The 24929-nt window shown below is 40.2% G+C and overlaps 1 protein-coding gene across 1 annotated transcript in view; it reads left to right on the top strand.

Annotated features, from left to right (window-relative positions):
- LOC126481044 (nuclear pore complex protein Nup205) overlaps nt 1–24929 on the top strand; it is a 313396-nt gene that overhangs the window by 12814 nt on the left and 275653 nt on the right. The window contains exon 2 of the mRNA XM_050104525.1: nt 1014–1168. Coding sequence (XP_049960482.1) covers nt 1014–1168 — 155 coding nt within the window. The remainder of the gene's footprint in view (nt 1–1013; nt 1169–24929) is intronic.

A 24929-nucleotide genomic window follows, 5' to 3' on the forward strand; every position in this document is an offset into this window, starting at 1 on the left:
CTTCAGTGTTTCATTCATGTTTTTGTTTTGTATGTCATCAAAACAAATTAGGAGTAGACCAAGTTGGTGCATTCTTCAATTAACAAGTGGTTAAGATTGAAATTACGAAGCGTTACTGAATTACATTACTACAGTGACCCCATCCATTTTGATTCTTGAACTCCCATGTATAAAATGGCTTCTGGTGTGTTGTTATTAGTTGCAAATGAATTAGTGTGTTAAACATTTGAGGTTAAGCATGTAAAATCTTTATGGTTGAAGATGCAAAACCCTAATTATGTTGATTTTATTAGTTTCGGTTTAGTCACCCATAGACATTTGAAATTTTGTTTAAGAGTTATTAGAAGTCATTAAATGCACTCTTTCTCAAGTACTGGGTGAATATAGTCTGTGTAATTAGTGTGCTGCGAGCTACAATGCCTCAAGATGTACATATGATTTCAGACTATAATGTTTGACTTACTGTGGTAAACCTTTAACATGTCACACACATAGACGAGTGCGTGCGCACTCCAGTTGTGTGCCTCATCATTCGGTGTATTGAGAAACACAGTAAAATTACTTTTTGTCTCTAGGAAAAATTGATTAGCTGTTGTGATAGATAAGGAATAACATTGGGCGGAGTCCCCTAATTGTGCAGTGTACTTCATGGATGTGAATAATATTACATTGAGCAAGCCGTTGAACAACAATGAAAAACATGGAGTGATTTTGACCCACACTTTTTTGCAAAAGTCAGATAGATAGGGAAGACCAGAATTAAATGACCATATTTATGTCATAATTGGATATTTTCACTAATAAACTGCGTCAGTAACACACACACACACACACACACACACACACACACACACACACACACACACACAAAATTTCATCTTGGAGAAAATTTTCTCTCCGATAACAAGAAAAATGTGTATTAGCATTTGAATTTTACATATTTTTCTGTCGAATATCAGTTTCTCATGTTATATAAAGTTTTCTAACAATATTTTTCTTTTATAAAATTCTAGAACTTCTAAAAAATGAAGATATGTGGTCACCGTTTAAGGAGCTTCAGTCATTTGTTGAGGGCGTAGTCTCACAGCCCATTCATGGAGTTTTACAGAAAGTCCAAGAAGTGCTGAGGAAACATAAACAGAATTTTTTGACATTGCTGAAAAATCCGGTATGTATGTAGTTAAATAAGAATTTATCTGTAAGACAAGGATTCTAAAATCAAATTACAAATGACATTATTCATATTTGGACAGTTGCTGTTCTTTTCAATGTATGTTAAACATATCTGTTCATGTATTGATTCAAAACACAAATTGACATTAGGTCTCTGTTGCATTTGCTTCCCATGATTATTCCACAAGATTAGTTTTCTAGCAGAGTTCCCATGCATTGCAGCTAGTCCCGTTACTGTTAGTTCATTTCATAAAAATGGCCAACAAATGTACCACTTGTCAGACAATACTATCCTGCTCTGGACTGGGCCAATAATCTTGTATGTCAAGGCTGCAATTCTAGAAGTAATCCATACAGCCTAGAATAAGTTTTTTGTTGTGTTCTGATCTCTACAGCATCCAGGTGAACACCCTGTGTGCTGCTGCCACCACCCGCAAAAGATATTTTTTTCATCATAATGTTTGTGACAGCTGCTACTTCAAGGTTTACCATTGTACGCTCCCAATTTCATGTTGTAAGATTTTTTGTCAACGGGAAAGTCACTGGAGAGAGAACTACCATTGTACACCAGCTGACCCTAAACCATTTCTCAGTTTTATGCTGGCGTGATGACTACAAAGCAATAAATGTTGGAGAATAAATGGAAACAGCTCGAATGAAAATTCAGTATTATACTACTGTCATGTGTTTTTAATCAATAATTTATAAAATATTTTACCAAAAACTGCTGGAAAAGTCAATTGCTGTAAACAGGTTGCTTATTCCGGCATCATTCAATAATCTGCTGCAGAGCGTGCTCTGCTACAAAACATCTGTCGGCTTTGTACGTGTGCTTTATATTCCTTATCCCTATACCATTCCCTTGGAACTCTGTAGGTCATAGATCGCTTTTGTTTTATACTCGTTTCTTGGCACCCACATGGCATGCATAGCTCTGTTTTATCGTCATTTCACTGTAAATTAGAAGCTACTTTGAAAGTCTTATCCAAGAGAAACTGCCATTTTCTGGACGCTGCTATCCGCACACAGAATGTGAAAGAATACAATATGATTGTTCCGTGTCACTGATAAATGTTGCACAATAATTATGATTTGGGCCTTGTCCACAGGAAGGGGTAGTTAGTCAGTCCCTGCTATCTTGTTTTAGATATACTGTATTTTTGGTTCGTGAAAGGTATCGCTTCAGCTGAATACTGGTAAAATTGTTCAATAAGAGCATGTCAGTTTACTCACACTTATCCAACTGAGGTATTTCTCAGGCTCTTGTGAGTTATGATGTTAAAAATCTAACATGAGAGACAGTGGAAAAGGAAGAACAACTTACTTTGCATACACTTATAGGAAGATATCGGGTACAGGTATAGCAGCTACACGGGTATGGTGACAAAAAATTTTTGATGATCAATCAACCATTCTGTCATTCATACTTTAAGTTGTGTAGACATCATCGTGAAGGAGGGCGTGTGTAATTAGGGATGATTCAAAGAACATATTAATGGAGAAAAACAGTTGTCTGAAATTACTATTGTGGCTCTAACTACAATGTGATGTACTGATAGAACTGTGAAAAATTATAAATGGGCAAACGTGTAATTATCTTTCGGCTTGTACTGCTGTGTTACTAACAGTGTTTGCAGGAGTAGTAATAGGAGAGGGATCCTGCCTGTTGTAAAAACTGGTTCATCACATGGCATTATGATCACAATAAAGTAGTGATGGTGCCACTACGTTTATAGCAAATAGCTGCTGTTATATGCTGTGTCACTTCTATTTCAGCTAGTTTTGCCTATTTGCAGGGTGGCCATAAGTGGGGAATATCGGGAATTATCAAAGAATTTCATGCAACAGGGAAATATGAGGGAAGGAATTTCATAAAGTATCATGAAATTTCTCCCCCCCCCCCCCTCCCCTGTTTCCCCCTCTGCCCCCATCTCCCCCCTCTCATGGAAACTTTGAGTTGTGGAATGTACTGTGAATATATAGCAGTGTTCTCGAAGTAATGCAGACACCATACTTTATTTTTTATGTACAATTTATTAGTTCAGCACTCAAAATCTTAGAACATCCTGTACATTTATGAACTGCTGTGAGGCTTCTTGACTGTGTACACCCACTTGCTTAATATCATATTTTGTGTTACAAATAAGTACAGTGCCAAGAAGGACCAACTTTCTAATGTGCTTTGGAAAATCATTGTTGCTTCTGTGTGTTGTTTATAGCATTGGGTAAATGCAATAACAGTAAATATGTCAAATTATTATTTTTTTATTATCAGGCTATTGCATTCAGCATGAAAGGATGTTTTCAAAGTTACTGGTTTACTGGCTCAGATTTGAAAGTTTTGGGTGGAAGAAGTTAGAAATGATTCTAAGAGCAAAAAGTGCAACCTTTGCAATGTTACATTAAAAAAAAAAAAAGTGTGGAATGTAACAAATAGTATGGGTATAACAACTGTCAAAAGTCATGCTAAAGGATTAAAACATATTGGCAGAGTTAAAATCTACAAAAATACCACTCCTCTTCAAAATTTTTTTAACTTGCCTACAACATACCAGTACTGAGATAATTAAACATAATTCATTAGGAAAATCATCCATTTCTCATCAAATCATAAATCAAGAAAATGAACTGCAAATTCGGAAATCACAAAATACTGTCAGCTCTTTTCTTCTTGAAGAAGTAGTTAGTCATGCAGAAATACGTCCTCGTATGCAGACACTGATGACTCTCAGTGCGCTCAACTGGAAGTGACATATAATTATTTAAAAAATTGTTCAACAATAGTGAACTAGTCAGAAGAATGTGACTACAGTGAACTGAAATTGCTTACTCAGTTCTTTACGGGATCGCTCCTTGTTATAAAGGTATACTGAAGGAATGTGTTACGTCTTGTGATCATTATATCGTAGGATTTAATGAGTCACTTTATAAAGTTTGTCAAATGGATATAAATATCTGATTTAGAAGCAATGAAAAACAAAGTTGTGCATGATACTGAACCCTTTAACTGCTCTGTGCACGCCTTTGTACCTGTCCATGTGTGTTCTGAACGTGTTTACACATGCCACCAGTCCTTCTACCTGGTACTCTGAACGTGTCTACGGGTAGAAATGTTTAGAGTACCAGGTAGAAGGACTGGTGGCGCATGAACACGTTTAGAGCACAAAGGCATTGGTACAAAGGCGTGCACGTTAACAAATCATGTCCAGTTAAAGGGTTAATGTCTACTTTTCTTTATTGTACAAGAGCTTCTGATCTTCTTCTGTCATTCAAGGAAATGCATCTACCTCTTATATGCCTTAATAAAATTTTACAAAAATCAGTGGATGGACCAAATGTTAACTATAAATTTATCACAAATCTGAAATCTGAGCTGCGGTCTATTGAAGAAACTATGATACTGTGATACTTGATATGGGCAGTAGCAGTCTTCATATCTTCCATGGCGCATTTAAATGTGGAACTGAAGCCACTACCGGGAATATTGTTCAGTTTATTATTTGATTAAAAATGTACCAACTCGCCGTGCTCAATTAACAGAGTATTCATGATCAATTCTTTATTGTTGCTGCTTGCACTAGTGAAATTATTTGGAATCTTTAAAAAAATGGTGAAGGGTTTACAGTGTGATGTAAAGGAACTGACTAGGACCAGCTACAAAATTATACCATTACCTTGGAGCTCTGTAGGTCATAGCTTGCTTTGTTTTATACGCTTTTCTTGCCACCCACGCGGCATGCATAGCTCTGTTTTATCATCATTTCACTGTAAATTAGAAGCTATTTTGAAAGTCTTATCCAAGAGAAACTGCCATTTTCTTGATGCTGCTATCCGTACACAGAATGTGAAAGAATACAATATGATTGTTCCATGTCACCGAGAAACGTTGCACAATAATTATGATTTGGGCCTTGTCCACAGGGAGGGCTCTTTCAGATGCTTTTCTGCCAGCAAAATTAGAATCCTTAGGTCATTAGCAGCTGAGTCACAACTGTTCGTACAAGAATATCAAACTATGCTCCTACGGCACCATTTATGCCTAGCTCTGTAGTTATCAAAGCAGATGTGCTGATGTCTGTTGACTCCTTATCAAGTAGAGACTTAACTGATAAAAACAATTTGCTTCTGTATACTCAAACAGACTTAGGATTTGGTACTAAAAGAGCTGTCAGAGACTTAAAAATAAAAAGGTCACCAATCTTATGATTTTGCAATTTAGAAAAGGTGCTGCTACTGTTTCCATAGCTTTCAGAGAAAATTTGTTGACACAACCATCCTAACTATATAAGGTTACTAAAAAAGTCTCATGTTTGGATCCAGGTCTTGGACACTTTCCTAAAGTTGGATGTGGGAGATTGAAGCGTCTGCTTAGTATTGTGAATGAAAATAGTTGTATTAGTGGTACTGCAGCCAATTAAATTACTGGAGATTTCAATTTATGTTCCCAATCTTTGGCACAATTTCTCAGAAATTATTCATGGGCTAACAGACACTTAGATCATTTTTGGAATGGTTTAATTCTCACACACATCAATCAACATTCATCAATAAAACTGCTAAAACTAGTTATGATTTATCTCATGCCAAAACTAATACTGGAAGGGGTTTTTCGGTCAATTCAGAATGCTTAGTTGAGAGTATGAATAATGAAACTTTATTTGCTTAAGGATTAATATATGACTACCCAAAACAAAACAAATGGAGATGTTGCAACTCTTGATGTTCCAAAGTATCTAAGTTGTTCTTACTGAATTTGCATTCAAAAATTTTCAGAAAAAACTGAGCATAAAAAAATTACAATAACAGAATAAAAAAAAATAAAAAATAGGGGGGCAGGGGGTGGAGGGGCATAAAAAGGAGCTAAACTTTTAGCCGAAATACAAGCTACTGATCAGCAGTGTAAAAATTTTCAATAATTTAATGTACCAAATAGAATTTTAATTTGTGCTAATTCATACTAAAAGTCATTAGCTTATTTTTGTGTTGCTTATTTTAAATCATGTACATTTTATAAGATTGTTAAATTACATTTGAAATACCAGTTATGACAATGGTCTAAAATGAATAAAATAAAACTGTTTAAATAAACATAGTTTTTGTGAGTTTTATACAAGTTTTAATTATTTATAGTCTAGTTAGAAAATAATTAACACTTTGATTTTATGTAATTAAATTTCAAAATCGGGGCACTGTACTGGAGAACCTGGAAATATAAGGTAATATTTGAGTCATTCCTTTGTAGCAAATCTGTCTTCCTCTACAGTTTTTGCCCTCTACAGCTCCCACTAGTACCATGTAAGTCATTCCCTGATGTCTTAACAGATGTCCTATCATCCTGTCCCTTCTCCTTTTCAGTGTTTTTCACATATTTCTTTCCTCTCTGATCCTGCGCAGAATCTCCTCATTCATTACCTTATCAGTCCACCTAATTTTCAACATTTGTCTGTAGCGCCACATCTCAAATGCTTCAATTCTCTTCTGTTCTAGTTTCCCCACAGTCCATGTTTCACTACCATACAATGCTGTGCACCAAACATACATTCTTAGAAATTTATTCCTCAAATTAAGGCCTATGTTTGTTACTAGTAGACTTCTCTTGGCCGCGAATGCCCTTTTTGCCAGTGCTAGTCTGCTTTTGATGTCCTCCTTGCTCTGTCCGTCGTTGGTTATTTTACTGCCTAGGCAGCAGAATTCCTTATCTTCATCTGCTTTGTGACCATAAATTTGGATGTTAAATTTCTCGCTGTTCACATTTCTGCTACTTCTCATTACTTTCTTCTTTCTTTGATTTGGTCTCAATCCATATTCTGCACTCATTAGACTGTTCATTTCATTCAACAGATCATGTAATTCTTCTACACTTTCACTTAGGATAGCAATATCATCAGCTAATTGTATCATTGATATCCTTTCACCTTGAATTGTAATCCCACTCCTGAACCTTTCTGTATATCCATCATTGTTTCTTCTATGTTAAACACATTGAACAGTAGAGGCGAAAGACTATATCACTGTCTCACAACCTTTTTAATCTGAGCACTTTGTTCTTGGTCATCCACTCTTATTATTCCTTTTTGGCTCTTGTACATGTTGTATATTACCCATCTCTCACCATAGCTTACCCCTATTTTTCTCAGAATTTCAAACATTTTGCGCCATTCTACATTGTTGAACGTTTTTTCCAGGTCGACAAATCCTGTGAACATGTCTTGGTTTTTCTTTAGTCTTGCTTCCATTATCGACCGCAGTGTCTCTGCTGCCATTCCTAATGCCAAACTGATTGTCATCTGACAAATCCTCAATTTTCTTTTCCATTCTTCTGTATATTATTCTTGTCTTTAACTTGGATGCATGAGCTGCTAAGCTGAGGTGCGATAATTCTTGCACTTGTCAGCTCTTGCAGTCTTTGGAATTGTGTGGATGATATTTTTCTGAAGTTCAGATGGCATGTTGCCAGACTCATACATTCTACACAGTAATATGAATAGTCATTTTGTTGCCTCTTCCCGCAATCATGTTAGAAATTCTGATGGAATGTTATCTATCCCTCCTGCCTTACTTGATCTTAAGTCCTCCAAAGCTCTTTTAAATTCTGATTCCAATACTGGATCACCCATCTGTTCTAAATCTACTTGTTTCCTCTTCTGTCACATCATGCAAGTCTTTGCCCTCATAGAGGCTTTCAGTGTATTCTTTCCACCTACTCGCTCTCTCCTCTGCATTTAGGAGTGGATTTCCTGTTGCACTCTTAATGTTATCAGCCTTGCTTTTAATGTCACTGAAGGTTGTTTTGACTTTCCTATATGCTGAGTCAGTCCTTCTGACACTTATTTGTTCTTTGATTTCTTCACATTTTTCATGAAGCCATTTTGTTGTAGCTTTCCTACCCTTCCTGTTTATTTTATTCCTCAGCAACTTGTATTTCTGTATTCCTGAATTTTCGTCAACATTTTTGTACTTTCTTCTTTCATCGATCTTCTGTTACCCATTGTTTATGCACAGTTACCTTCTTCATACATATGTTTTTATTTCCAACTTCTGTTACTTCCCTTTTTAGAGATGTCCATTACTCTTCAGCTGTACCTGCTACTGAGTTATTCCTTATTGCTACATCTGTAGCCTTAGAGAACTTAAAAGTGTATCTCGTCATTCTTTAGTACTTCCGTATCCCACTTCTTTGCATATTGATTCTTCCTGACTAATGACTTAAACTTCAGCCCACTCTTCATCACTACTACATTGTGATCCAGAGTCTCCTGGGTACACCTTACAATTCAGTATCTGATTTTGGAATCTCTGTCTGACCATGATGTAATCTGACTGAAATCTTCCCATATTATCTAGCCTTTTGCAAGTATCCTCCTCCTCTTGTGATTCTTGAACAGTGTATTTGCTATTACTAGCTGAAATGTATTTCAGAACTCAGTTAGTCTTTCTCCTCTCTCATTCCTTGTCCCAAGTCCGTATTCTCCTGTAACTGTTCCTTCTACTCCTTCCCCTACAACCACATTCCAGTCCCCCATAACTGTTAGATTGTCATCTGCGTTTACATATTGTATTACCCTTTCAGTATTCTTATATCTTTTCTCTATGTCTTCATCTTCAGCTTGCGATGCCGGCATGCATACCTGAACTATCATTGTCAGTGTTGGTTTGCTGTCGATTATGATACGAACAACCCTATCACTGAACTGTTCACAGGACCATACTCTCTGCACTACCTCCCTATTCATAAAGAATTGTACTCCTGTTATACCATTTTCTGCTGCTGTTGATATTACCCTATACTAATCTGCCAAGAAACCTCATTTTCTTTCCATTTCGCTTTACTGATGCCTGTTATATCTAGATTGAGTCTTCGAATTTCCCGTTTCAGATTTTCCAGCTTCCCTACCACATTCAGGCTTCTGATATTCCATGCCCAAACTCGTTTAATATTATCTTTTTGTTGGTTATTCAGTTTTTTTCTCATGGTCACCTTCCTCTTGGGAGTCCCCTCCCAGACATCTAAATGGGTGACTATTCTGGAATCTTTTGCCAATGGAGGAATTATCATGACACTTTTTCAGTTATAGGCAACATGTCCTGCAGATGCACGTTAAGTTTCTTTAGTGCAGTTGTTTCCATTGTGTTCTGCATCCTCATGCTGTTGATCATTGCTGATTCTTCTGCCTTCAGGAGCAGTTTCCTACCCCAGGACAAGAGAGTGCCCTGAACATCTGTCCACTCCTCCACCCTCTTTGACAAGGCTGTTGGCAGAATGAGGGTGACTTCTTATGCCGGAAATCTTTGGCTGCCAATGCTGATTATTGATCAAAATTAAGCAGTAGTAAGTTTTGAACCAAGGACTGCGGACATTTTGATTACTAATCAAATATGCTACCCCTAGATGATAGGTATGATTTGGTTACATTCTTAAATACACCAAAACAAATGGAACTTCAAAGAGAGATATGCTTTCCAGCAGTCTTGTCATGCAAAAATGTTTGGTGTCTCATACCAAAAACATATCACAAATGAAATGCTAAGGAGATTACATGCCAAACCTCCCTGTGAACTTGTAATAGAATGCCACGTGCTGCTTTCTGGATACCTTTTGTGTGTTTGTGAATGTACATACTCCCGAATTGCTCAGTGTTAAGATATCACCTCATTGGGCAGAAAACATGGTTGGCAACAAAAAATGAACTGTCAAACACTTGAAGACTTTATAATCGACAGAATCTGTTTTGTTGAAGCCTTCAGAGATATCAATAGGTGGAAATCATTTTGTGTCCATTTTACTCTGCTGTGAGGCTAAGACCTGTTTACAGTGAACATTATTTTAAAATGTTTTTTGTGTACAAATCTGGGTAATCTGATAATTTGTGGAAGAGTGACAAGTAATATTTCTAAATGTTCTGTTGAATTGCCAGGGATTACAAGTTTTTTGCTATATATCTGCTGGGTGCTATGTGCGATCCTCTGCACGAGAGAATATAAAGCTCCGACTGCTTAGTTATTTAGTTAGTTAGTATCACATTCCATGGATCATTTAGCACGAGATTGTAACGATGTGGAATGAGTAATTTTATGTTCACATCACAAATTAATTTGTACATTTGGTTACATTCTAAACATTTCTTGTACATTTGGTTACATTCTAAACATTTCTAAGTTTTTCTCCGAAAAAAGAAAAATATATACAGATAATGTGAGTTGGTAAGTCGTACCCCACCACGTTTTGCACATTACAGTAATAGAAATTCTTCTACAGAATAAGAGGAGTTGTCAAGGAAGAACTTTCTCAGTTTGTTTTCAAATTTCACTTTGTTGTCTGTCAGACATTTTATATCACTGAGTAAGTGATCAGAAATTTTTGTTGCAGCATTTTGCAGCCGTTTTTGTTTTTTTAAGGACAACCTTAATCTGAGTAATGAATGTAATTTTCCTTCTGGTATTGTAAAAACTGTAGTGGATTAGTCCCAACAAACTTCATGAAGGAATAAATACACTTTGAATCGGTAGCCAGAATGCCCAACTCCTTAAACAGATGTTTTTAGACAGTTAAGTTTTCTTTCTTAAAGCCGAGTTACCCCAGAACATTATTTCATTTGACATTATTGAATGAAAATATGCAGCATGTGTCAACGTGCTGATTTCTCTCTCCCCAAGATTTGCAATGATTCTAAATGCATTTGCAGTGATTCTTAATGCAAATGAGGCTGAATTAAGTTGGTCAAGGAGTTTCAAAATGTGCTCTTTCCATTTTAAATCCTAATCAGTATGGGCATCTAAGTATTTGGAAGTTTCCGCCCTATTTATTGTGTTCTCACCATGAGCTACACTTATCATTTGTGTATTACCTCTAGATGTGCAGAACTGAAAATGTTTTGTCTTTTTAAAACTGAGGGTGAGTGCATTAACAGAAAACCAATGAGTTGTGCTTCTGTTTCTGTATGTATGTTTAGATCGATTGCAGTACTAGTGTCATCCACGAAAAGAACTAATTCTGCTTGTTGTGTATTGGATAGACGATCGTGTTCATATATGAGGAACAATAATGGACAATCCAGGGTGGAATGTAACAATATTATGAGAAGTAAAGTTGCTAATCACCATACAGCGGAAATGCTGAGTCGCAGATAGGCACAACAAAAAGACTCTCACAATTAAAACTTTCGGCCATTGAGGCCTTCGTCAACAATACACGCTCGTGTGTGTGCGTGCACACTCACTCACGCAAACGCAACACACACGCGCGATTGCAGTCTTAGGCTATACGGTTTCACATTCAGTCAGTTTGGTTTCAGTTGCCCGAGACTTCAGTCGTGTGTGTGTGTGTGTGTGTGTGTGTGTGTGTTACATTTGCGCGAGTGTGTGTGTCTGTATGCGTATGTGCGTCTATTGTTGACAATGGCCGAAAGCTTTAATTGTGAAAGTCTTCTTGTTGTGCTTATCTACAACTCAGCATTTCCGCTATATGGTGAGTAACAACTTTCCTTCTTGTAATATTGGAACAATAATGAACCTAAGATCGAGCCTTGGGGAAGCTCTCCCCTGTCAGAATTGTGTCCGTGGGGTATATTGGTTGAATTACTAAGTACAACTTTCTGCATTCTTTTGGTTAGCTATTAGGGTTGCCATAAGTTCTGGAAATCCGGGAAGTCGGAGAATACCAGGGAATTTCAAACTTGTTAGGAAAATCAGGGAAATTGGTAAAAAGCACGGGAAAAGTCTTGTTATCGTCTCAGTAGATGAAATAGTTTGTCTGCTGAGATGTTGTGCATTGTTGCTGGCTGGGTCCAGCTGAGTAAGTGCACCGCTTCCCTATTCCCTTATTCTTACTGCTTCTCCACTTCCTACCTCTCCCAGTGCTGCCACCTCTTCTTGCTGCCAGTATAGCAGCTGCCGGTGAGAGGCCGGGAGGTGCGGTCAGTAGTTTGTTTGGATGTGATTCTGAGAGACTGTAGGTGCAGTTCCCGGAGGTGGCGATCGTCTGTGTGTGAGCTGTCTCTGAGTGATTAGGTGAATGTGTGTGCTCTTGTTTTCTGACAAAAGTTATGGCTGAAAATTTAGTTGTGAGAATGTGGTCGTGTTTTCTACGTGCCTGTCTACAGCTCCGTGATCGTCTTTGCGATGAGTTGCTACCTATCCTCATTAGTATTTGCGCAAGTTATCTGTTACGCGGACTGATCACTGTGGTCTCATTTCATCAACACGGTATCTGTGACACGTGAATAGCGGGCCACACAAGTGGACTTCCGTGACAGATCAAAACTGCAGGCAATTTCTGCAGATGTGTCTAATGGGTCGGGCCTGCTGATTTGAAGCCGATCACTTCCCACTAATGTGCAAGCCCTGCCCGTCGGATCTAGTCTCGCCGATCTGCCCACAGGTTGGGTCTGTTTGTGTGCGGCATAATGCACGGATTTTCGTGGTTTATCCGAGGACCGGGACTCCGGTGCTCCTTGGCAGGCCAGAGGCCACGGGCGATGGATTTTGAGAATTGCAACTGTCTCACCACAAATACGTAGCACAGTGCGGTGTTTTATAGACATTTTTATATGTTAGAAAGTATGGATGATGAGAAGAAGAAAGTTGTCGCAGTTGCTCGTATATTACTCGAAAGAAAAATCACACGATACCTGTGAAATAATAGACATAACAAAGTGGGTAATAAATAACAACGAACATAGTGGAACCAACATTTTATTGGCAGTCACCTACAGGTATAGTGTTGGTTTACACAACTCTTCCCTGCCTTATACACTTCTTTCAAGAGGCCTGCCTTTTTTCTGAGGTTATTTCTGACATCAGTGAAGATATTTCAAATGTGTCTTGCGACTCCAATGAAATGCGTATTTTTGCGTAGTTTTAGTGAAATAAAATCACGTCAGTGGTCTTAATGAAAAACATGTACCATTTGGCTTGCTTTCTCCATCTAAAAACTTATTATAGGAGATGTTGATGGTAGTACTTAAGATTTTAGCTCACTCTGGGAAGAAATACAGAATTGCAGTTTCTTGTCATCTTATGTCTTTACTTACCCTTGAGATGTCAAAATTTGTCAGGGAAAAATACTTACTTGTCTGTAAATCAGGGAATTTCACCTGGGGAAACTTGTGGCAACCCTGGATGTGGCATCCGTTGGTAGGCTATAGCATCAATCCCATAAAACTTTAATTTATCTAGGAGAATACTGTGATACACACAGTCAAATGCCTTAGATAGGCCACAGATAATACCAATGGGTGCTATTTTATTATTTAATGCTTGTAAAATCTGCTGAGTGAACATGTAAATGGCATTCTCAGTAGATCAACCCTTCTGAAATTCAGAATATGACTTACTGAGGATATTATTGTTGCTGTTTTAGAATACATCACCTTCTCAAAAATTTTAGAAAATGATGTCAGCAGTGAAACAGGTCAGTGGTTATTGACATCTCTATCACCTTTCTTAAAGAGGGATGTAACAATGGCATATTCCAGTCCTCCTGGAAAAATGCCTTGAATTAGTGATGCATTACATGTTTGACATAAGACCAGGCTTATTATATGGGAACAAATCTTTAGTACTCTATTGGGAATGCCATCAAAACTATATGAGCTAATGTATAATCGTCTTAGTTTCAAATGGAGAAGTTTGTGATTCATTCATATGATTGAATTTTACGAGAGTTAAGTTTTCAACATATTGGTCTGATTTTTCTCTTGAACTGTTTCTCCTTAGGCTTTCTATTATAATTAAGAAATGGTTATTAAACACTTTCGCTACCTGTGACTCATCATTTGTAGCCCTTCCATTCAGTTCATTAGTGATGTTATCGTGTTCTGGATTTTCTGTCTCTCATTTCACTGCATTCCATGTAGCCCTAATGCTGTTGTCAGAGTTACTGATTTCTGACATTATGGGCATGTTCCAAGTTTTTTTAATTACCTTTTAGTATTTTTGTGTAGTTTTTGTAGTGTGCAACTACTGCAGGATCCCTACTTGTTCTTTGCAAAAGATACATTACCTTTTCCTTCCACAAGATACTTGAATACTTCTAGTGATCCATGGTTTTTTACATGGCTGTTTTATGTCCTTTTTGATTAGCTTGTGTAGAAAGCTATTTTCAAATAATGATATGAATTTATCATGGAATAGAATAAATTTACTGTTAGCATTTGGTTCATCATAAATTTCATCCCAGGTCTTCTCCTGTATACTATTTAAAAAAAAAAAAAAAAAATTGTTCTGGGGTCATTAATTATTCTTACTAAATTCCACTGAGGAGTATCCATGCTGTATGGCACTGTGTTATTTATCCTAACGAACCACACATCATGATCAGAGAGAGCATTTGTTTCTGTGTAGGCAGTTATTTTCTTTCTTTGATCTTCACCAAAGAAAATGTTGTCAATTAGGGTCCTACTGTGTTTAACGTCCCATGTTGGAGAGTTAATTTCTGAGATCAACTTGTAGTATCGAAATAAGATTTCCCAAATATTTTTCCTGTTAGAATCCTGTAGGAAATATACATTGAAGTCACCACAGACTATTAATTGCTTGCTGCTGCCAGACAAATAGCATAGTAAGGAATCCAGATTCCTCTTATAACAGTTCAAAATTTCCCACTGGGGATCTATATACAGTTAAAATTATAAAAAGGGAACTATTTTTCATTATTAATTCACAAGCACATTGTATGTGCTGATCATACAAAATCTACTTGCTTCAACATTTTTGAACTTGTATTCTGTCTTAATGTATGTAACAATTCCTTTTCCCATATTAGTTCTGCATGAGTAAGTACTATTGTGTAATATTTTATATATAATTTATCTAACCGTGTGGTTATGTGGTGCTCAGATAGGCAAAGGATGTCTATCTTTTCAGAGCTTTCTAAATTTTTCAAACAGACAAGAAGCTCTTCTACATTATTACTCAACTCTCTAATGTTTTGATGTAATGAGCTAACCTTTTCTGTGCATTGGTAAGCATTTTGTGGGGCTCTTCTGCCATTTTCACTACTTTCAAAACAGGGTTCCTGAATCTTGTGACACCAGCAACCACAGGGATCTTCCTCTTTCTCACTTGTAGTCAAGGAGATGAAGTATGTTTGGATATATTATTTTTGTTTTGAGTCGCAGTTGTCACGAGAAATTGTTTGTTACTATTAAGAGTCAGTTAATAATAAATTAGATTGCCATCCATTAATTGTGATTGTGGGAACAATGGCTACCAAAGTACAAAGGACAACTGAAAGAAGTCTGTGTGTGTGTGTGTGTGTGTGGTGTGTGTGTGTGTGTGTGTGTGTGTGTGTGTGTGTGTGTGTGGGTGGTGGGGGGGGGGGGTAAACTATAGATAAAAAATCAGCAGTGTCATATCTCAGCGAGAAACTTGAAACTTTCAGCAGAGGACAGGCACAGTTTTAAAAGAATAGTTGACCACGCACTGGATAGATATGTACCCAGTAGAACAGTTGATAGTGGGAGGGAACCTCCATGGTATACAGTCGCTGTAAAGAAACAGAAATTACTGTGTAATAGGTGTAAAATGAAGCATAGGGCTATAGATAGAGAGCTGCCCAATGAAACGTGTTTGTCTGTCAAGAGAGCTATACGCAATACCTTTAATTACTACCGTAGCAAAATATTGTCAAGTAGTCTTTCACAGAACCCAAAGAAATTCTGGTTGTATGTAAAGGCTGTTAGTGGCAAAAAAAGAAGAAGAAAGAAAGAAAGGCACCTAGGAAACCAGCGGTGTTGAAAAACAGCTGAAATCGTTAAAATTGAACAAAGCTCCAGGGCCCTATGGAATCCCTGTCAGATTCTGTACTGAATCTGCAGCTGAGTTAGCCCCTCTTCTAACTATAGTCTATCATAAATCCCTCAAAGAAAGAGCCTTGCCCTGTTCTTGCAAAAAAGCAAAGGTCACCACCGTCTACAAGAAGGGTAGTAGAAGTGATCCGTACAACCACCATCCAATAGCCTTGATATTGATTTGCTGTAGAATCTTGTTCTGATCTCAAATACAATGAGGTATCTTGAACAGAATGACCCCCTGAATTTCAAGCAGTGTGGATTTCGAAAACATTGATCATGTGAAACACAACTCTCACTTTTCTCACATGACATACTGAAAGCTTTCAATCAAGGCAGTAAGGTAGATGCAGTTTTTCTTGATTTCCGAAAAGCATGTCACTTAGTGCCACATCTACACTTAGTGTCAGAGGTACATCATATTTTGTGACTGGAGTGAGGACTCCCTGGTAGGAAGGGTGGAGGATGTTGTTGTGGATGGAGAGTCATTCTTAGATGTAGAACTAACGTTGGGTGTGCCCCAGAGGGAAGTGTGTTGGGACCCTTGCTGTTCATATTGTATATTAATGACCTTGCATACAATGTTAATAGTAAAATAAGGCTTTTTGCAGATGATGCAGTTACCTATAATGAAATATCTTAAAAAACTGTATAAATATTCAATCAGATCTTGATAAGATTTTAAAGTGGTGCAGAAATAGGCAACTTGCCCAAATTGTTCAGAAATGTAAAATTTTGCACTTCACATGATGAAAATATGTAATGGCCTATGACTATAATATCAGTGAGTCACTGTTGTAATCAGCTTTCTCTTACAAATACCTGGGTGTGACAGTTTGTAGGGGTATGAAATGGAATGAACACACACTCAGTCATGGGTAAAGCAGGTTGTAGACTTCAGTTTATTGGTTGAATACTGGGGAACTGCAATCAGTGTACAAAAAAGACTGCTTACAGATCACTCATGCTACCAGCTCTAGAATATTACTCGAGTATGCTATTCACAATAAGGTGCCTGGCAGAGGCATCAGTGAATCACCTTCTAGTTGTCCCTCTTTTGTTCCACTCTCGAACGGCGTGCATGAAAAACGAGCACTTACATTTTTCTGTGCGAGCCCTGATTTCTCTTATTTTATAGTGATGATCATTTCTCCCTATGTAGGTGGGTGCAAACAATGTTTTCGCAATTGGTGGAGAAAACTGGTGATTGAAATATCATTAGAAGATCCCATTCCAACAAAAAACACCTTCGTTTTTGATGATTGTCACTCCAATTCGTGTATCATGTCTGTGGCACTATCTCCCCTATTTTGCGATGATACAAAATGAGCCGCCCTTCTTTGAACTATTTCGATATCATCTGTCAGTCCCACCTATGTGGATCCCACACTGCGCAGCAATACTCCAGGGTAGGGTGGAAAAGTGTGGTGTAAGCAGTCTCTTTAGTAGACCTGTTGCACCCTCAAAGTGTTCTGCCAGGGAATTGCACCACAACATTATCTATGTCATTGTTCCAATTTACATTATTTGTAATTGTAATCCCTAAGGAGGTAGTTGAATTTACAGCCTTCAGGTTTGTGTGACTTATCACATAGTTGAAATTTAGCGGATTTCTTTTAGTAATCATGTGAATAACTTCACACTTTTCTTTAGTCAGGATCAATTGCCATTTTTCGCGCCACACAGATATCTTATGTAAGTCATTTTGCAATTCGTTTTTCTCATTTGATGACTTTAGAAGATGGTGAGTGACAGCATCACCTGCAAACTATCTAAGATGGCTACTCAGATTGTCTCCTATGTCGTTAATATAGATCAGGAACAATAGAGGGCCTATAACACTTCCTTAGGGAACGCGGACTATGTGTCAATAAATCTTTTTCTTCCAGGTACTTCATAATGTTCGAACATATACAGAGAAGGCAGCATGAATGGTCAAAGGTTTGTTTAATCCGTGGGAGAGTGTCACAGAGATCTCAGAGATACTGAAGGAACTGAACTGGAAGACTCTTGTAGTTGTAAATTGTTGTAGTTGTGCTGGGAAAGTCCCTGAGCTTCAAGTGCTAATAGAAAGCGCAGAAGCTGAAATCGTTATAGGTACAGAAAGCTGGCTAAAGCCTGAAATAAGTTCTGCAGAAATTTTTACGAAGTCTCAGACGGTGTTCAGGAAAGATAGATTAGGCAGAATTGGTGGTGGAGTGTTTGTGTCCGTCAGTAGTGGTTTATCTTGTAGTGAAGTCGAAGTAGATACTCCGTGCGAATTGGTGTGGGTGGAGGTTATACTTAACAGGCGAACTAAGTTAATAATTGGCTCCTTCTACCGACCTCCAGACTCTGATGATATAGTTGCGGAACAGTTCAGAGAAAATTTGAGTCACGTAACAAATAAATACCCCACTCATATGGTTATAGTTGGTGGGGACTTGAACCTTCCCTCGATATGTTGGCAAAAATACGTGTTCAAAACCGGTGGTAGGCAGAAAACATCTTCCGAGATTGTCCTAAATGCTTTCTCCGAAAATTATTTCGAGCAGTTAGTCCACGAACCCACGCGAGTTGTAAATGGTTGCGAAAACGCACTTGACCTCTTAGCCACAAACAATCCAGAGCTGATAGAGAGCATCATGACTGATACAGGGATTAGTGATCACAAGGTCGTTGTAGCTAGGCTCAATACTGTTTCTTCCAAATCCACCAGAAACAAACGCAAAATAATTTTATTTAAAAAAGTGGATAAAGTGTCACTAGAAGCCTTCCTGAGAGACAATCTCCATTCCTTCCGAACTGACTATACAAATGTAGACGAGATGTGGCTCAAATTCAAAGATATAGTAGCAACATCAATTGAGAGATTCATACCTCATAAATTGGTAAGAGATGGAACTGATCCCCCGTGGTACACAAAACAGGTCCGAACTCTGTTGCAGAGGCAAGGGGAAAAGCATGCAAAGTTCAGAAGAACGCGAAATCCCGAAGATTGGCTAAAATTTACAGACAAGCGAAATTTGGCACGGACTTCAATGTGAGATGCCTTTAATAGGTTCCACAACGAAACACTGCCTCGAAATTTGGTAGAAAATCCGAAGAAATTCTGGTCGTATGTAAACTACACAAGCGGCAAGACGCAGTCAATACCTTTTCTGTGCAGTGCCGATGGTACTGTTACCGACGACTGTACCGCTAAAGCGGAGTTATTGAACGCAGTTTTCCGAAATTCCTTCACCAGGGAAGACGAATGGAATATTCAAGAATTTGAAATACGAACAACTGCTACCATGAGTTTCTTAGAATTAGATAGTTTAGGGGTTGCGAAGCAACTCAAATCGCTTGATACGGGCAAGTCTTCAGGTCCAGATTGTATACCGATTAGGTTCCTTTCAGAGTACGCTGATACAATAGCTCCCTACTTAGCACTCATATACAACCGCTCGCTCACCGATAGATCTGTACCTACAGATTGGAAAATTGCACAGGTCGCACTAGTGTTTAAGAAGGGTAGTAGGAGTAATCCATCTAACTGCTGACCTATATCATTGATGTCGGTTTGCAGTAGGGTTTTGGAACACATACTGTATTCAAACATTATGAACCACCTCGAAAGGAACGATCTATTGATACGTAATCAGCATGGTTTCAGAAAACATTGTTCTTGTGCAACGCAGCTAGCTCTTTATTCGCACGAAGTAATGGCCGCTATCGACAGGGGATCTCAAGTTGATTCCGTATTTCTAGATTTCCGGAAAGCTTTTGACACCGTTCCTCACAAGCAACTTCTAATCAAGCTGCAGACCTATGGGGTATCGTCTCAGTTGTGCGACTGGATTCGTGATTTCCTCTTCAGGAAGGTCGCAGTTCGTAGTAATAGACGGCAAATCATCGAGTAAAACTGAAGTGATATCAAGTGTTCCCCAGGGAAGCATCCTGGGACCTCTGCTGTTCCTGATCTATATAAATGACCTGGGTGACAATCTGAGCAGTTCTCTTAGGTTGTTCGCAGATGATGCTGTAATTTACTGTCTAGTAAGGTCATCCGAAGACCAGTATCAGTGGCAAAGCGATTTAGAAAAGATTGCTGTATCGTGTGGCAGGTGGCAGTTGACGCTAAATAAAGAAAAGTGTGAGGTGATCCACATGAGTTCCAGAAGAAATCCGTTGGAATTCGGTTACTCAAAAAATAGTACAATTCTCAAGGCTGTCAATTCAACTAAGTACCTGGGTGTTAAAATTACGAACAACTTCAGTTGGAAAGACCACATAGATAATATTGTGGGGAAGGCGAGCCAAAGGTTGCGTTTCATTGGTAGGACACTTTGAAGATGCAACAAGTCCACTAAAGAGACGGCTTACACTACACTCGTTCGTCCTCTGTTAGAATATTGCTGCGCGGTGTGGGATCCTTACCAGGTGGGATTGACAGAGGACATCGAAAGGGTGCAAAAAAGGGCAGCTCGTTTTGTATTATCACGTAGTAGGGGAGACAGTGTGGCAGATATGATACGCGAATTGGGATGGAAGTCATTACAGCAAAGACGTTTTTCATCGCGGCGAGGTCTATTTACGAAATTTCAGTCACCAACTTTCTCTTCCGAATGCGAAAATATTTTGTTGAGCCCAACCTATATAGGTAGGAATGATCATCAAAATAAAATAAGAGAAATCAGAGCTCGAACAGAAAGGTTTAAGTGTTCGTTTTTCCCGCGCGCTGTTCGGGAGTGGAATGGTAGAGAGATAGTATGATTGTGGTTCGACGAACCCTCTGCCAAGCACTTAAATGTGAATTGCAGAGTAGTCATGTAGATGTAGAAAATAGACGTGAACTATCCTGAAAAAGTCTATTAAGAAAATTTCAAGAACCAGCTTTAAGTGATAGCTCTAGGAATATGCTACAACCCCCTCCATATTGCTCACATAGTGATCGTGAGGATAAGATTAGAATAATTACTGCATGCACAGAGGTATTCAACAAATCATTCTTCCCATGCTCCATATGTAAATGGAACAGGGAGAGACCCTAATAACTGGTACAATGAGATCTACTGCCCCCCCCCCCCCCCCCTTCCCCACGCCCCCGCGGGTCCTTGGGTTAGAATAGGCCCAAGGTATTCCTACCTGTTGTATGAGGTGACTAAAAGGTCACACGTTTCAGCCTTTATGTGATAGTCCCCTGTAGATTTTGACCTTCATACTTCAAAATTTTTCCGAAGAGCGAGCCAATTGGGGAAGGGCACCTTACAAGGTGCATAGTGTCCATCGTGCATTGAGATCCTTAGCCCACTTTCTCATCGTCGCATTGCAGTCCTGCCCATTCTCCATCTCTTGGGCGAGGACACCTTCATGGGTGCACTTTCCACCATGCACTATGCAGTGTCAATTTCTGCGTCGACGATGACTGTGGACTTCTTTGCACCTTATATCCAGCACGGTAGCCAGTCCTTTGTATGTACCCTGTTGGTTGTAGCCCCTTGACCATACAGGGATCGCTCTGCTGATGCCTGCGCTGTTAACTCCCCACTTGTGACAAGGGGTAGATGCCCATCCCCCTGGGACATTGGGATTCCCGGCAATGGCCATCCTGCCAGGTGGCCTTTGCTGCGGCTGGGTGGTGCCTCGGGGAGGGTCCCTGGTTGGAGGGGGTGGCATTAGGGCGGATGACATGCGATGAAGCGTAGTCCATCATCTCTTGCTGGTGGTGAAACACCAGCAGTCTCTAAGTGATCACGAGCTCAATTCAACGCATAGAAGTGTGACCCCAAATAGTTCACCTCCTTGGCCACACCATGGGAGGAATGTCAGGCTAAGGATGGCAGCAGATCTTATTCACCCCGGTACCTTGTATGTTTGAGAGCTGATGGGGAATCTTTAATGACGATAAAGCCTCAGTTTTTTGTTGAGCATTTAGAGGACAAGTTCCGGGAGGTGGAGGGCTTGTCCAAAATGAGATCTGGGTCAGTCTTGATCAAAACAGCATCCTCTACCCAGTCACGGGAGTTACTTGCTTGTGACAAGCTGGGGGATGTTTCTGTAACCATCACGCCCCATAAGAACTTAAATATGGTCCAGGGTATCATTTTCACAGAGACCTTCTTTTGCAGTCCAATGATAAGCTGGGCGCCAGTTTAGAGGGGTGAGGTGTACTTTTCGTCTGGCGTGTCCACCGGGATCCGAAGGATAATCAGGTTGCCACTGGTGCCTTCATTTTGGCCTTTGAGGGTGATACATTGCCTGAGAAGGTCAAGGTGATGGTCTACCGGTGTGATGTAAAGACCTATATCCCTCCCCCATGAGATGCTTTAATTGCTAGAAGTTTGGCCATATGTCTTCCTGCTGTACTTCCAGCATCACATGTCAAGATTATTGACGTCCATCACATCCCAGTAATCCATGTGCCCCGCCACCCATCTGTGACAACTGCAGAGAGCACCATTCGCCTTGCTCACATGAGTGCAGGATTCTCCAGAAAGAAAGGAAAATCATGGAGTACAAGACCTTGGACCGACTGACCTACACTGGGGCTAAGAGAAAATTTGAACACCTGCATCCTGTGCGTATGACATCGTCTTACGCCACCACTACAACAGTTCTGGCACCATCAGCTCTTTCATCTCAGGTCACCTCTCAGAGCTGGAAGACTACACCTGCCCCCTTGATGGTGGGGGTACTTCCCTCCCTGATGCTCCTGCACCACCTACTGCAGGAGCCCCCCCCCCCCCCCCCCCCCCTGCCAACCATCGGGGACATCCGTCCCCACTTCTAAGCCGGAGAAGCGTAAGTCTTCTTTGGCTTCTCTCACTAGGAAGGGGTCCCTTGGGTCACTCCCTTCCCAGGTTTCTTCTAGTGGGAAAGACGACACCTGCCAGTGGCTGAAGAGCCCAAAAGCAGCTGATCATACGGCTTCATGCTCATCCTCAGTCCTGGAGACTGAGCCAGTGAAGTCCTCCCAGCAAGGGAAACCCAAAGAACAGTGAGAGAAATCCAAAAAGAAAACCCCTAAGACCAAGGAAATTGCGGTGGCACCCACACCACCGCTACCTACAAGCTCTGCGGCTGAGGATGGAGTGGAGATTTTGGTGTCCGCTGGGGTCCTAGATCTTGCCAGACTCTCAGACACAATGGATATGGCCTGCTCAGGCAATAAATCGGTGGCAGCAGGTGACTCTGAGGCGTAAACTGCCTCATTAAATGTTACACGCCTTCTCAATCTCATGATGTCATCCTCCAGTGGAATTGTGGCGGTTTTTTCTACTGCCTGGCTGAGCTATGGCAACTGTTAAGCTTTACACTTGCTATCTGCATTGCCCTCCAGGGAACGTGGTTCCCAGCAATGCGGATCCCTACCCTCCGTGGCTATAAGGGTTATTACAGGATCCGTAGCGACTATAATCGAGTGTCAGGTGGAGTTTGCGTTTATGTCCTAAACTCGGTCTGTAGTGAACGTGTGCCCCTTCAAAACCCTCTTGAAGCAGTGGCTGTCACAATAATGACGACACAGGAAATAGCTGTGTGCAATGTATATCTTCCTCCAGATGGTGCAGTACCCCTGAATGTATTAGCTGCACTGATTGATCAACTCCCTAAACCTTTCATACTTCTGGGGGATTTTAATGCCCATAACCCCCTTTTGGGGTGGTACCATGCTTACTGGCTGAGGCAGAGATGTCGAAACTTTACTGTCTCAGTTCGACCTCTGCCTCTTAAATACTGGGGCCACCACACACTTCAGTGTGGCTCATGGTAGTTACTCGGCCATTGATTTATCAATTTGCAGCCCAGGACTTCTCCCATCTATCCACTGAAGAGCACATGACGACCTGTGTGGTAATGACCACTGCCCCAACGTCAGACACATGGACGCATGCCCAGATGGGCTTCAAACAAGGCAGACTGGGGAATTTTCACCTCTGCTGACACCGCTGAATCTCCCCCACATGGTAACATCAATGTGATGGTTGAGCAGGTGACTGGCACAATTGTTTCTGCGGCAGAAAACACAATCCCTCACTCTTTAGGGTGTCCGAGGCGTAAGGCAGTCCCTTGGTGGTTGCCGGAAGTCGCTGAAGCAATTAAGGACCATTGGCGAGCTCTACAGTGGCATAAGCGACACCCTTCCTTGGAGCACCTCATAGCCTTCAAACGGCTCCGTGCCCGTGTTTGCAACCTTATCAAACAATGGAAGAAGGAGTGCTGGGAGATATATGTCTCCACCATTGGGTGCCACACGCCACCTTCCCAAGTCTTGGCAAAGTTCAAACGTCTTTTCGGGTACCAAGCTCGGTGTTACCATAAGTGGCAAGTTATGTACCAATGCAAATGCGATTTCCGAGCACTTTGCTCGAGCCTCTGTGTCGGAGAATTACCCCCCACCCTTTCGCACAAACAAACAGCGGCTGGAAGGAAACATCCTCTCATTCACTACACACTACAGTGAATCCTATAACGCCCCATTTATAGAGTGGGAGCTCCTCAGTGCCCTTACAAATTTCCCTGACACAGCTCCTGGGCCTGATCGCATCCACACCCAGATGATTAAACCTCTCTCGTCTGACTACAAGCGACATCTTCTTGTCATCTTCAACTGACTGGTGCAATGGCATCTTTCCATTGCAGTGGCGGGTGCCCAAACCAGGCAAAAACCCGCTTGATGTGGATAGCTATAGGCCCATCAGTCTCACCAACGTTCTTTGTAAGCTGCTGGAACGTATGGTATTTCGGCGGTTGGGTTGGGTCCTGGAGTCACGTGGCTTGCTGGCTCCATGTCAGGGCGGCTTCCGCCAGGGTCGCTCTACCACTGATAATCTTGTGTCCATAGAGTCTGCCATCCGAACAGCCTTTTCCAGACGGCAACACCTGATTGCGTTTTTTTTTTTACTTATGTAAAGCATACGGCACGACTTAGCGGCATCATACCCTTGCCACATTGTATGAGTGGGGTCTCCGGGGACCACGCCCGATTTTTAATCCAAAACTTCC

This window comes from Schistocerca serialis, chromosome 5 (genome assembly GCF_023864345.2).
Source record: "Schistocerca serialis cubense isolate TAMUIC-IGC-003099 chromosome 5, iqSchSeri2.2, whole genome shotgun sequence".
Classification (NCBI taxonomy): domain Eukaryota; kingdom Metazoa; phylum Arthropoda; class Insecta; order Orthoptera; family Acrididae; genus Schistocerca; species Schistocerca serialis.